This window comes from Corvus hawaiiensis, chromosome 18 (assembly GCF_020740725.1).
Source record: "Corvus hawaiiensis isolate bCorHaw1 chromosome 18, bCorHaw1.pri.cur, whole genome shotgun sequence".
NCBI classification, from domain to species: domain Eukaryota; kingdom Metazoa; phylum Chordata; class Aves; order Passeriformes; family Corvidae; genus Corvus; species Corvus hawaiiensis.
Window position 1 is genome coordinate 7,387,062 of NC_063230.1, and position 12,749 is coordinate 7,399,810.

The 12,749-nt window shown below is 46.8% G+C and overlaps 3 protein-coding genes across 5 annotated transcripts in view; 1 reads left to right on the forward strand and 2 right to left on the reverse strand.

Annotated features, from left to right (window-relative positions):
* Nucleotides 1–7,678, reverse strand: part of LOC125335420 (protein HIRA) — a 32,657-nt gene extending 24,979 nt beyond the window's left edge. For both annotated transcript variants that reach the window (XM_048323032.1, XM_048323031.1), the window contains exons 1-2: nucleotides 7,543–7,678; nucleotides 568–630 (exon numbers count right to left, since the gene is read on the reverse strand). In XM_048323032.1, coding sequence (XP_048178989.1) covers nucleotides 568–630; nucleotides 7,543–7,579 — 100 coding nt within the window. In that variant the 5' untranslated portion in view covers nucleotides 7,580–7,678. The remainder of the gene's footprint in view (nucleotides 1–567; nucleotides 631–7,542) is intronic.
* A 366-nt stretch (nucleotides 7,679–8,044) lies between these two features.
* On the forward strand, nucleotides 8,045–10,797 carry MRPL40 (mitochondrial ribosomal protein L40). The gene is made up of 4 exons (XM_048323016.1): nucleotides 8,045–8,104; nucleotides 8,712–8,795; nucleotides 9,826–9,981; nucleotides 10,348–10,797. The coding sequence occupies exons 1-4, from the start codon at nucleotides 8,058–8,060 to the stop codon at nucleotides 10,655–10,657; spliced, it is 597 nt and encodes a 198-aa protein (XP_048178973.1). The 5' UTR covers nucleotides 8,045–8,057; the 3' UTR covers nucleotides 10,658–10,797.
* A 160-nt stretch (nucleotides 10,798–10,957) lies between these two features.
* C18H22orf39 (chromosome 18 C22orf39 homolog) lies at nucleotides 10,958–12,625 on the reverse strand. Of its 2 annotated transcripts, XM_048323017.1 has the most exons (4): nucleotides 12,530–12,625; nucleotides 12,276–12,443; nucleotides 11,573–11,664; nucleotides 10,958–11,309 (listed from the first exon to the last, which is right to left on the reverse strand). In XM_048323017.1, the coding sequence occupies exons 1-4, from the start codon at nucleotides 12,554–12,556 to the stop codon at nucleotides 11,267–11,269; spliced, it is 330 nt and encodes a 109-aa protein (XP_048178974.1). In that variant the 5' UTR covers nucleotides 12,557–12,625; the 3' UTR covers nucleotides 10,958–11,266. The 2 variants fall into 2 exon arrangements, with proteins under 2 accessions (XP_048178974.1, XP_048178975.1); XM_048323018.1 differs by having other exon boundaries at nucleotides 10,958–11,664; nucleotides 12,530–12,624.
* Nucleotides 12,626–12,749: the final 124 nt, after the last annotated feature.

The window sequence follows — 12,749 nt, forward strand, 5'->3', positions numbered from 1 at the left end:
CCTTGTTCAAAAGTCGTACTGTACATAACTGATACCAACTACAAGGACAACTACTTGTAATAAAAATATATTTTAAAAGAGAAAAGATATATTCAAATACTAAATTGCAATTACTGTAGCCAACATAAAATTATTCACTATTGTGAACCAAATAATATTTTTGCATATATTTCTTAAGCTATTCTATTTGTATAATTGGATTTTTCTGTCCCAATAGCTGTACTATTTAGCAATTGAAAAAGCCCAACTGCACATCCAGTTCCTCTTCAAATTAAAAAGAAATTTGGCCCATATGACCACGACTCAATCCCTTATAGCAGCAACTATTTCAATGACGTCCAAGAGGATGAGGACATCAGAACACATAACCCTGCCTTCTGCAGGAACAGCAGCACTTCGTAGTATATTTTAATAGCTTACACAATTAACTGTTTCTTAGAGATAAAAGTGATGTCTTTTTAAAAGGGTCAATTCAAGTGCCGTGAAGGCACAATATAATAATAATTATAATAATAATAATTATTATTATAGCCCAAAATTCTGCCTTCTATCAGTACACAGACTTACCTTGTCCTCCTGTTGCAAACTTGGTCCCATCTGGGTGAATGTCCACTGAAAATATTGGCTTTCCTGGAATTAGAGAACAAGCAGCCATACAGTGAATCGTTTTACAGTCAAGAGAATGCAGTAAATGCCACAACCTTGGCTGGCAAGTGACTTCTTCTAAAGGCTCGAGTTGTAAGAATTACAGCTGACTACAAGGGTTGAGAGCAGCTTGCTGACAGAAATGGCAGCCTATTAAAAGCCTATATGGAAGTTATCATGCCACAAAAACCAGCGATAACCGAGGACACTTAATCCAGCAGGATATGCCAAATACCTCAAAGCAAAGTAATACCACAAAGCAAGTGCCAACAAGGCAAAACTGTATTTGAGTATGGAATTTCTTCCAGGTTTCTCCAGTTCATTAGCTGACAACCTGAAGCAAGTCTTCTTTTGGTTTCTGTTTTTGTTTTTTTAAAACCCTCCCCAAGTCTCAGGCTGCATCTGTTGGTCACACAATTACCCGTCTCAAATTTAAATTCTGATAATGAAACTCTTCTACCCAAATATTTTTAGCTTCAATTTTATGGCTTCCATATAGAAAGAGGAGGACTAACCAACAATAGAATTACTCTTAAATCCTTCAATTCTCCACATGCTACATCTTTCAGAAGAAAGTTAATAACTTTACTAGAATGTAAACTCTGTAACAAATAACTAACATAGTTGAGGAACAGCTTTGGAAACCAAAAATCCCTCACTTCCAACCTGTTCCGCTCCAACCACTGGCTCATATACGCTCTCTATATGTTCACAGTTGTTTTAACCTTTGCAGGAGGAAAAGGAAGAGGGGAGCAATAAGCTTCCTGCCTTTCAATGATGCTCAAAGAGCTACCACTAAGGATTATCTGAAAGAACACGCATGCGATTTCCACATCCAAAGAATTTCTGGCAGCACTTCCAACCCTTTCAAACTGGAGTGCCTCTGCAAGATCACATATATGCCATATATAAAATAAGGCAATTTATCAAACAGCCAAAAGTACCAGTACCCACACACCAAGATTAGTTGATAAATTTCCCATGTGTGTCAATCTTGCACTGTATCTTCATGAAATGTTAAGACATAAATTATAAAACCTGGGGATTTTATCCAACAGCAAGTTTTATGTCCAACTGTAGCAACTGAAATCCTTGACACTAAACTTCTAATAAAATCCTCATCCAAATACCCACTATTTCTTACTTTTTGAGGGATATACATTCAGCTTCATTTTGACTTTTGTATCCTTTATGTTGACTTGTTTTAAGGTTTGTTTTATTGGATTTATATTGCAACTCTGACATGTGATTTCCCTTAAAATTTTTGCAAGCAGCCAAGCAAAGACCTTAAGCACAGAAAGATGGCACTCAACTTACATTCCTTCCAAGTCCTTCAGACCGCACAGAACACATGAGCTGAGACACACATGAGCTGTGGCTTTTCTTCAGCTTGTTGTGCCTGATTCTCTCTATTCTAACAACTCAAATGCAACATTCAGGGCTAAGCTGAATATTTAGAAAAGCACAAGCAAGAAACAAACATTTACTTTACCCTTTTCAAAATGTGAAAGTTCCCTTAAATTAAACCAGAGCATCATTTGAAGTAGTTGAGCCCACTGACACTTACTGAAAAGGCTGTTCTGGGGACCTTAGAGGTGGAAGAGGTGACCTTTTCAATCTGCATGAAGTCTTGGGCAAGAAGAGCTCATATACTCTGGTATTTGCCATTAGAATGTGTAGGGGAGAGTAGGAAACCAGCTGTCCAAGACCTTTAAATTCTAATAACCTGGCTCATTTTGCCTCTGTATCATTCACACCAAGAGAAAACTTTCCCAGCAAATCAGAAAGAACAGCAACCTAGCAACGTCTACCATTACTATTCAGGCAAAGCAGATATGCTACACATTCCAAAAAATTGTCATTGCACCCATTGCTTTGCAGAAATTACTGACATGATATAATTTTCATTTCCTTTACTACATGTTTAAAACTACCACAGCCTCTTCAATTGCTGCCTTATCTTAAGAGCACAACTCTACAGGAGCAGTAACATCAGCTCTCTCCCTTCTCCTGGGCAAAGATTTTTCACAAATCCACATGTGGGATTGAAGAAACTCAGCAAATTACTTTGCTTAGAAAGCCAGAGGTAACTTAGCTAGAAATTCATCATAAAAGCTTAAAATTAGCCACACCAGGGAAAATGTCCACCAAGCCCAGTACTGTGTGTTCAGAAATCAGCACTAGATAAGCCCCTAGGGATCTGTACAATGGTAAGCACACAATGCTTCTTCCAACTCCAAAGAAATTACAATTCTGACTTCTTGAATGAGGGGCCCTCAATGGACTTTCTTCTACAAATTCAAGCAGCCATTTCTCAGATCCATAATTACCGTCAACAGCCCCTACACAAACAGATCCACTGCTCAGCCATGGACTCTGAGAAACCTCCTACTCCATGGATCTGCACCAGCTGTTTGTTACTTTAAAGCAATTTATTCTTGTACAGAAGGGCAGTGAATGAAAATCACTCAACACTCATCCCTCTTCTGCCTCTCACAACTGTGTTCAGCCCAACGATCCCACTCCTTTGCCCAAAGAGTCCTAGTCTACTCAGCTGTTCCTTGTACAAAAGCTGTCTCACACTTCTGATCATTCTGGTCACTCCAAACCACTTTCAGTTCTCCTCTATTTTACAGCATAAATGGGAACTGGCATTGAAGACCATGTGTTCAAACACAAACTATCCATATATTTACACAGCACGATAACATTTTATTGTTAGGTTTTTCCTAGCATAAATTTGGGGTTCAATCAAATAAGCACTGAGCAGATACTTTCATAAATTATTATAATCCTAAAAACTCAAACCTCAGTGGAAGTTGTCAGGTCACAGGGCATTATTTTAGATATGAAGTTTAAAGAAGGTATGGACTTTGCACCCAGGAAAGGCAGCAGTAATAAATGAAGCCCTGGAAAACAAAGTTTCCTACACGGCTCAACTGTGATCCAGGAAGGGATCTGATTCCACAGGTAACTAATCATACACAATGATCTACCCAGTACGCAATGTCCAATTACTAAAAAAAAAAAGAAAAGAAAAGAACAGATGAGGTGATCACAGGACAGAAACTCAGCATGACAAAGTCATTGCCAGGCTGCTCTTTCCTCCAGGGTACCATTATCAAGAGAATGCCATTTACAGTGTTGGATAACTGTAACAGGTTAAAGCTATAAGACTTGTTCCATACTACTTGTGGTTTATAAATTGAGTACAGATACTGGATTTTTCTTCACTTCCTTCAATTTCTCAAAATAATGAAGAAGCCATTATTTGATAGCAATCACCTTCTTCCCCGAGTTCATGTCTTTATCAGATTATGTTGTTAGAGCCTGTTGAAACAAGCCAAAAGGCACAAGGTCCCTGCTTCAAAGTGACTGAAGCTTTCCCCTGCTCCTAATTGGAGATGTGTTGAGTTTTCTAACAGTAATGATGCATCAAAACAAAATGTGATATTTAAGCAGTAACACTAAAATCTAACACAGTGTGTTTTAAGACATTCTGACCTCTTCCAATAATTTCTAAAAAAAGATAAGCTTAAATTATTGAAGCTCCCAGCATCACATTGCAGGAGGAGGCAGACCAGGTTCATTAAAAACAGAACACCTTATGATATACCAGATGTCCTGTGGGCTCATTTGTTTAAAGTACCCAAATACACATAATGTACTTAAAGAAATACTGATAATGAAATAAGCTTGGAACAAAAAGATCCAAGTAAGATAATTGAAACTCAAGGAGAAGGTCCCATCTTTAAAAAAAATCCACCAGCGAAGAATAAAAGTAATTTTAAATATTGCACCATTTTTGTTTGTTGTTTATACAATAATCAATGAAATATAAAAACAGTTTCAGGTGAATTTCTACCTCAAAATGAATGAGTTTCTACTGAATTTGCTTCCAGCCCATCTAATATGTAACATTCAACGTGACTCACAAATCAATTCAAATATTTACATTCCACCATTACAGCTTGGAGAGATAAACTCCATACCTATATTTAAACAACAGCAGGCTCCAGTTTCCACAAGCTGTTATACATGAACAGCACCTTGGGGCTTGCAAGGGTTTCTTGGAACAGCAAGGGACTTCCTTTCCCACAGGGATCAGTGTTTGCCTGCATGAGTTGTCTTTAAGCACCTGGGCTCTCAAAACCCTGTGTGCTGAATATGTACAGGCAACAGCTGGATCATGATGCATCTGTATAGAGGTACTGAATGAAACACTGGGAAGGAGAAGCCAATCACATCACTTGTTTCTTACAGTCATTAGACCATCATTAGATTGCACTTTTAAATATTCTTCCTTGCTCTAAGTCAAAGACACGTGGAAGAGAAGAACACAACAATAATGAGAATTTAATTCAAAATCTAATAAACCTACATTAAGTGCGTGAAAAGCTTATAGAAAATGCATCTGAGCAAGAGATAATTCCAATAAGCACTCAGAAAAAGTGACGTTAAGAACTCCAAGGCAAAAACCTGTAGAGCCAAAATGTGCTGAAGTGCTTTTACTGTAAGCATGCAGCATCTCGGCTGTGCAGTATGCAATTCCCAGGTCTGCTGGATTACCTGGCAACAACACTAACTTCTAGTGTCTATTATCTCCTGAATGACTGTAAGCATCATTCTAGTCCACTCAGTAAAACAAAAATCCCAAAACTGAGTGGGAAGAGGAAAAGACTGCAATGACAGCCCTGGATCTGGTGTGTGGAAGAGCCAGCCCTGCTATCAGGACTCACTCACAAATAAGAACAGTGAGGCAGCCCCCTGTGCCCGTGCAGAAATCAAAGGAATAAGAACTATCAGAGTATCCAGCACACAGTGTAAATTCTCTTCACCCTGTTTCTGGAGAGGTTTCAGAGCCAAGAAATTGGGAGTGACAGAGACTCCTCACATGCAGCGATGCCTGGAGGATCCGGAACCTGGGTACGTTAGAAGAGGCTGACTAAACTCACCGGTTTTTATCCTGCACTCCCTGCCCCACGGACAGGAATGTGTGACTGTCACACAGTCCTGCACACCTCTGCAGCCCTGACAGCATCTCACAAAGGGAGCTGGTGGTGAACATCTATAGGTGGAGAAATTGTGACAAAGTGTCTTGGCCAAACTCATCCCGAAAGGTCAGTGGCAGAAATGGGAGTAAAATTCAGGACTATCAAGGTCCTGCATAGTGCATTATCCACCAGGCAAAGTATCACAGTGCTCTATAGATGAAGCCCTGCTTGGCTGAAGCCTATGTTCTGCAGTGGTTGGATGTGTTCTAAATTGCTACAGATTTCAAATGCATACCCATATCAAAAGGTGCACCCATTAAAGAAATAAGGAAAGAAGTTACAGATCTAATCTCTTGTGATCTGCAAGGACTTGGGCTGAAAGTTTTTATTCAGCTGCTCCTGTGCTCCCACTGAAGATACACAGAGGCACAGGACAGTCTGACCACAGAGATTAAGATGTAAATGCTACATTTGTTTAGAGTAACCAAGCAGAAATGTAAAAAACATCTCAAATAAAGCACTTCCACATTTCTTCAGTTCACTACAACCTCTGGTTACAAAGTTGAGTCCACCTGCTGCCTATAGAGTCCCTGGAGAGCAGGCCAAGTAAACACACACACGAATGGCAACTCGAGGCTTAAGTTACTGTTGTCAAAATCTGCAGCATGAACACAAAGAACACAACACATGCAGAAAGGCAGCTGTAAAGTTGTACCTGGGGGTTTTAACTCAAAGCACACTTTTCTAGCTTGAATAAGCTGGTCTCCAGCTTAGTTTTATTCTAGATACCAATCAGCTACACGAGCCCAGCTAATGACATTTATACATTGACAGAGTATAAAATCTGCAGTTGAAATAAAGCTCTACCCATGAATCTGAGGGCAAAACTTGCATAAACAGAAGTGAGATCTTCATATTAGATTTCTTCTCACTGTTTCACCAGGAACAGTACAGGTATTAATCTGGAAATTCATCCTAAGTAGTGTAAATACTACATAAACACTGATGCTGTCCTGTATTTGCCACACAAGGAAAGTACAGAGCCTTCTTCTTCACTCTAAACTGTTTTAGCTCACACATCTCCTCAACATCACCAGAGGACTGACAGGTAGGATAATATATAAACTCAGGGCGTTGTTTTGAGAGAACTATTGGAAGAAACTTTTCCCTTCACGGAGAATGATAACACAGCTTAGTGCATTTGGGAACTTAATACTGTACTTGCCTCAGCAACGTGAGACCCGTGTGGTCAGTGCAGTGCACTGGACACCCACTCATCCCGAGGGGCACCTGGACACTCATCCCTCGACACTCCTCCCGAGGGGCACCTCGACCTCTCCACAAAACTCCCTTCTCTCTCCTGCACGGGCTATACTCCATTCAAACTATCCCTCCGCACTTTCTCAAGCACGAAGCGGCCCAGGGGCCGTGCCTGGCCGGCGGAAGCAGCTCAGCGTTCACTCAGACTCTGCAGCCCTCCCTGCAGAGCCCGGGCGCGGCTGTGCCCAGCGAACACGCTGTGCCAGGCGAGACGGGTCCCAGGGGCTGCGGCGCCACGGCCCCCTCCAGCCACCTCCTGGGGACGAGCTCTCCGCGCACGGCCTTTGGGAACCCGGCCAGCTCCAGGGACCGGGCTCCGTTCCCGTCCGCCAGGACAGCGGGGATGCAGACTTGTTGCTGCCGCTGCCCCCGCCCGCACCCGCCGTTCCCGGGGCGGCGGGGCTCCGGCACCCGCGGCCGCCCGGGGAGCGCTCGGCAGCGGCCCAAGGCTCCGCCCGCCCCGCGCCCCCTGCGAGTGCCGCCCGCCCGTTCCCCCGCCGCTCCCCCGCCGCACCTGCCCGCCCGGCCCGCGGCACCTGCTGCCCGCCCGACCCGCGGCACCTGCTGCCCGCCCGGCCCTCACCATTGTGGTTGACCCAGGTCGGCTTCAGCAGCTTCATTGTTCCCCGCCCGGGGCCCCCGCCGGCCTCCGCCCTCGGGACCCCAGGGCGGCTCCGCCCGGGCTGCCTCCGCGGCCGCGGCGCTCAGCGGCCGCCGGCCACCATGGGCCCGCGCCCGGCGCCGCAGTGCCCGCGCCCCCGGCCGGCCCGAGCCGCCTCAGCGCCGCTCCATGTCCCGGTGCCGCCGCCGCCCCGCCGCATCCCCCGCCCGGCGCCGCCGGCGATCCGGCACCGCCGGAACTCGGCGCCTGGCAACCGCCTAACCGGCCCGGCGGGAAACAGCGCCCCCGACCCCGCCGTTCCCCCGCCAGGCACCGCCCCCCACTACAGCCCGGGCGGACGCCCCCTGCCGGGCGGAGCGGGACGGGGCCGGCGGGGCGGGAGCTCCGCGTAGGGCGCCCGGCGGAACGTTTGTGCGCCGGAACGGGGGACGCGGGGCCGGAGCGCGGCCGGCGGGGGCGCGGCGCAGAGTGGGGCCATGTGGGCGGCGGCGGCGGCGCGGGGGCTCCGCGGGACCGGGCTCAGGTAGGGCTGGGGCCGCGCTCCGGGACCGGGCCTGCGGCCGCCCTGCCCCAGGAGCGCGGGGAGAGAGCCCGGGAAGCGCCCTTTAGCCGCGGTGCCTGCCCAGCCCGCGCACGCCCATTCCTGGAGCTGGTCCCCCGCCCGGGCTCCCGCGGCGGGCTGGGCCTGCGCTGGGCTCCCGCACCTGGACAAGTCGGTGTCCTGACACCCGGGCCGGTTCGATCTCCCGTGGCACCCACGGAGATATGAGCGTGGGCGTCGCTCTCCTAATCTGAACGACGGTGGTTTGACCTCTCCCATACCAGCTCCTCAAAGGGGTCTTTGTCAGAGCTTAAAAATAGAACCGCTATAACCTATCCAAACACTGTATCTGTTTCACCCCTCGGTACCCTGTGGGCTCACACCGACCAGTCCATATTTGGGAGCAGTTACCTTGCTCAAGCTCTTGAGGGCATCTCTGGGCAAACGCTGTATCCTGCCGTGAATGAAGTGGCCGAAGATGGTTCAAAACTCATCACTGTAATATATGAATAACAAATAGCTCTTGTGCAGAATCAGTGACACCAGAGTCACTGTCTCCTTATGCTTTATGTTCCTGTTCCTCCTGCAGCTCCTGGCTGCCCCAGAGGGTCCCGCTCCGAGGGAGTCACTGGCAGAGCTCATTGCTGGAGTTCAGGACATCCCTCCCTGTCAGGTGAGTGCAGCTTTTTTGGAGTTACATAGAAGTGTTCTCATCCACTGGGAGAGCACAAATTTTCCCAAGTCTAAATTTAACCTTTAAGTATACCTTTTTAAGTCGCTATATGCTAAAGCAGTTAGGAACTGTTGACCTCTTGTGGAGAGTTCAGAGGTGATACAATTATCACTTTGTGTTTGTGGGTAGCACAACCACGGAAGGCAGCTGGAAATGTTGGGATTTATGCAGTGCTTCAGAATTCCCTGCTGGACAACACCAATGAAAGCCCAGCTGAACCAGAAATGCTTTGCTGTGAAGGCAGAGGCAGCCCACGTGTATTTCTGTGCCACATTTCAGTGTCTGTGTTTTTGTTTTGATGCAGCTGGATTTAAAATACCCAGGTAGCTCTTAAGTACTATTGGAGAGGGACTGTTTCACACCACAAAGGTTGTTTGTTCAGTCTGCAAGGCAGGAATGAGGGTCAGTTTGTGTTTGTGGAGTGTGCAATGATACCTTGGATCTGCATGGAGAAGTAACATCTACAGCCTCAACTGGGCTCCAAATGCAGAAATTTTAGAAGCATGTGTAAAACCACTTGCGTTCTTTAATGTGAAGTAACAGGAATATTTGTTCAAGGCCAGGTTGGATGCGGCTTAGAGCAACCTGGTCTAGGGAAAGGTTTCCCTGCCCATGGCAGGGGCTTAGAACCACATGAGGTTTAAGGTCCTTTCCAACACAAGCCACTGTATGATAAACCTGCTATGCTGCACTCTGAGCCAGTGAAAACAATTCCAATCCAATTTTTGTGGAACTTCTTCAGGTCATTCTGACGTTCAGCACAGAATTGCTTTTCCCAGGCAGTTACAGTTCTCTCTGCAGAAAATCTCAGCAGACATGTCACTGACTCCTGGAAATTACACTACCTGAATAAAGCTAATGGCTGGAACGTGTGTCAGGGACCAAATTAAGCATGGGAAAGGAAAGTGAAAGTTGTTGGTGTTGAATTAAAGGACAAAATATCTTCTTTCATTTACCATTTCCCTTGTAGAGCACAACCAAAGAAGAAGAAGAAAGTGGATGTGAAGAAAGAGCAAGCACAAAAGGAGCGTATGAAGAAAAGGATTAAAAAGTTGGAAAAAGCTGCCCCAGAACTGATTCCAATTGAGGATTTTATAACACCACTTAAGTACTCAGACAGCAACAGGTCAGTAGGTCTTTCACCATGCACCTGCACTCACAGTGAATTTCTTTCTCTGCACAACTGGAACATAGTGCCGACCTTAGCACAAAACCGTACCCACTTCCATCAGGACAAAAATGTGGAAAGGAAATATTATTTGTTCTTGCTAAAAGTAATGAAAAAACAGTAATGTGCAGTTCCTGTTAGATTGACTGGAAGACCTCACAGACTGACTAAATTATTAGTGAATTCAATGTATTCTCTGGGTTTGGTGGGGATTTTTTTTTTGCTTGGTGGTGGGATTTCTGGTTTCAGCATTTTGTTTTTCTTAGTTTGGTCTTTGGAGTCAGGCTATTCCTCTATTACCCATGTTATCCTTCTCTTCGTCAGGGTGAGAAGTCTTCCCGCTCTTTCTCCTGAAGAGTCTGAAAGAAGAGTTTTACTTTTGAAGAAGTGGTGTTTGTTTAAACAGAAACAAGATGAGGCAGAAAAGAAAGCAATTAAGGCCCTTGTAGAATCTCAGCAAGAGGCACTGAAGGAACTGCGCCTGGAATCTGAGGAGCTGTACCAGGCAGCAATCCGAAGGGATGAGGGGCTTTTCCCCTTCGAGAGGGACGGACCCAGTTACACCCCTCCCCTTCCTGGCTATGATCCCCCCGAAGGAAAGTGCCTTGACATTACCAAGGTGTACACACAGTGATGGAGGAAGTCCTGCTTCAGCTGCCAGGAGGTGCTCAGCCGACTGAAGGAAGAAAGATTGGAATAAGAATAAACATTTTTCCTGCAGGTTACAACACTGCAGGATGTGACTGTAAAAAAAATAAATGAAGTATCTCTGTGTTTGGGGTTTTTTAATGACTATGCAGGTAACAACACGCCTAGCAAAGCTACATGACCTTACACAGTGGCAAAGCCAATTTTTTTTATCTTCTTATATTGCCATGTAACTGTTGTAACTAAGTTTCCATGGGTTTGCCCTAAAACAAACCAGATCTCTCTCTACATTCATTTAAACCTTTATTTTTCAGTAGTGTTGAATATCGCCACAACACACACCACCACTCGAGCAGTTCCACAAAGGGGCAGTTTCAGGGTGTGCAGCACCTTCTCCCCAGGTGAGAAGCTCTTGAACCACCACAATCCTGATTCTGGGAAATGTCTTTTAAATGCCAGTGTTTGGGATTGTCCTGAGCTGGCAGGGGAGAGTCCCAGCTTGGTTTTTTTTCTCCATCTGGCATGCCTGGGGTCAGTACCTCGTTCCAAAAGCGCTCAGTGCCAGCTGGTAGGGCAAGACGTCCTCAGAGCTAGATCATGTGTGCATTAATTTGGAAGTTGCCTGCTGAGATGAAATCCTGAAGTGTAAGACAGCAGTAAAAGACCACAATCAAATTAAGCACCTCATATCTCCCTTTAAATATACTCCATGTTTAAATAAAATTTCATTATTTTTGAGTGAATGCTAAAGTATTGCAGGGCAGAGCTACAGTTGTATAACTTCAAGATGATGTGGAAGGAAAAAAAAAAGCCAGCATAATTCTGAATTGTGTATTATGTTACTGACCAACACAGGTAACAGTCTTGTTAATTTGATTTGTCATGGTCAAGTGGTAGATACCAGTCAGGTGGTGGGCTCTTCCTGAGTTTCCACACTGGAGCATATTTCTGTTTTTCCATAACTCGAGCTCTTTCACTCTTGCACAAAGCTTCCTGAAATACAGGAAAAAAATATTGCCATAGTAGTGTTGGATGTTCCAGTCATACAGAGCTGATTTCTTGCTGTGAATAGTTGAGATAAAAGGAGAAATAGAAATTTATCATGCTTAAGCAGAAGTGCTAAATGCTATCTATCTAAGCCAGGATACAAGTTTTTAACTTACTCATATTTATATTTTGCCCCTGGCTCCTACGTTATGAAGGAAACTACCACTCCTGCGGAACCGTCTCTGCCAGCAGCTGTCCTGGCTGGCTGGAGGGAGGAGTTCCGCTGTAGCCTGTGCCGCAGGGCTCGTGTGCTCCAGTGTCCGCGGGGCTGTAGCCAGCGGCATTTCTGGACACCTCAGGAATGACTTTTGCCTGTAACGTGGCGGCTTTTCTTATTAGGAAGGAAATGTCACAGTAACAGAAATCAAGAGCTTTTACAGCTGAAAACTGAAAATATTCCCTGGATCCTTTATTACGTTTTAAGACAACCCTACCCACCTCCGCTCCGAGCCGGCGCCTGCTTTGCCATACCCTCCCCAACCCCCGCGGCCGCGGGGTTTCTGTCCCAGCAGCCTCGGCCGACAGAGCCCCGGACAGACCAGGAGCGGGGCCGGTACCTGCGCGGCGGCGGCGCGGTCCCTCTCCCAGGCGCGGCAGGCCTCGTAGTCCTCCCGCCAGCGGCCGCAATCCGGCAGCTCCCCGTGCGCGTAGTAGTGGTGGAAGGCGTGGCGCAGCCCACGGCAATGCTTCCACTCCCCCCAGTAGTCCTCGCACGACCGCGGCGGCTGCGGACGGACATGGCCGGGCTGAGCTGAGCTGAGCCGCGCCGCCCGCTCCCGGCCCCGCCGCCCCCGGCCCCGCGCCCGCTCACCCGCCAGGAGCCGCCCGTGCCCGCCATGCTGCGCCGCCGCCAATGGCCGCCGCGCTTACGGCTGCACGCGCGGGCGCGCCCAATGGCGAGGGGCGGCACAAACCGGCCCCGGGCCCGCCAGCCAATGGCTGCGCGGCGGCCGGCACGTGACAAGCGCTGCCGGCTGAGGCGCTGGGACGCGCGGCAGTCCCCGCCCTTCGGTCTTTCCAAAATCACCACA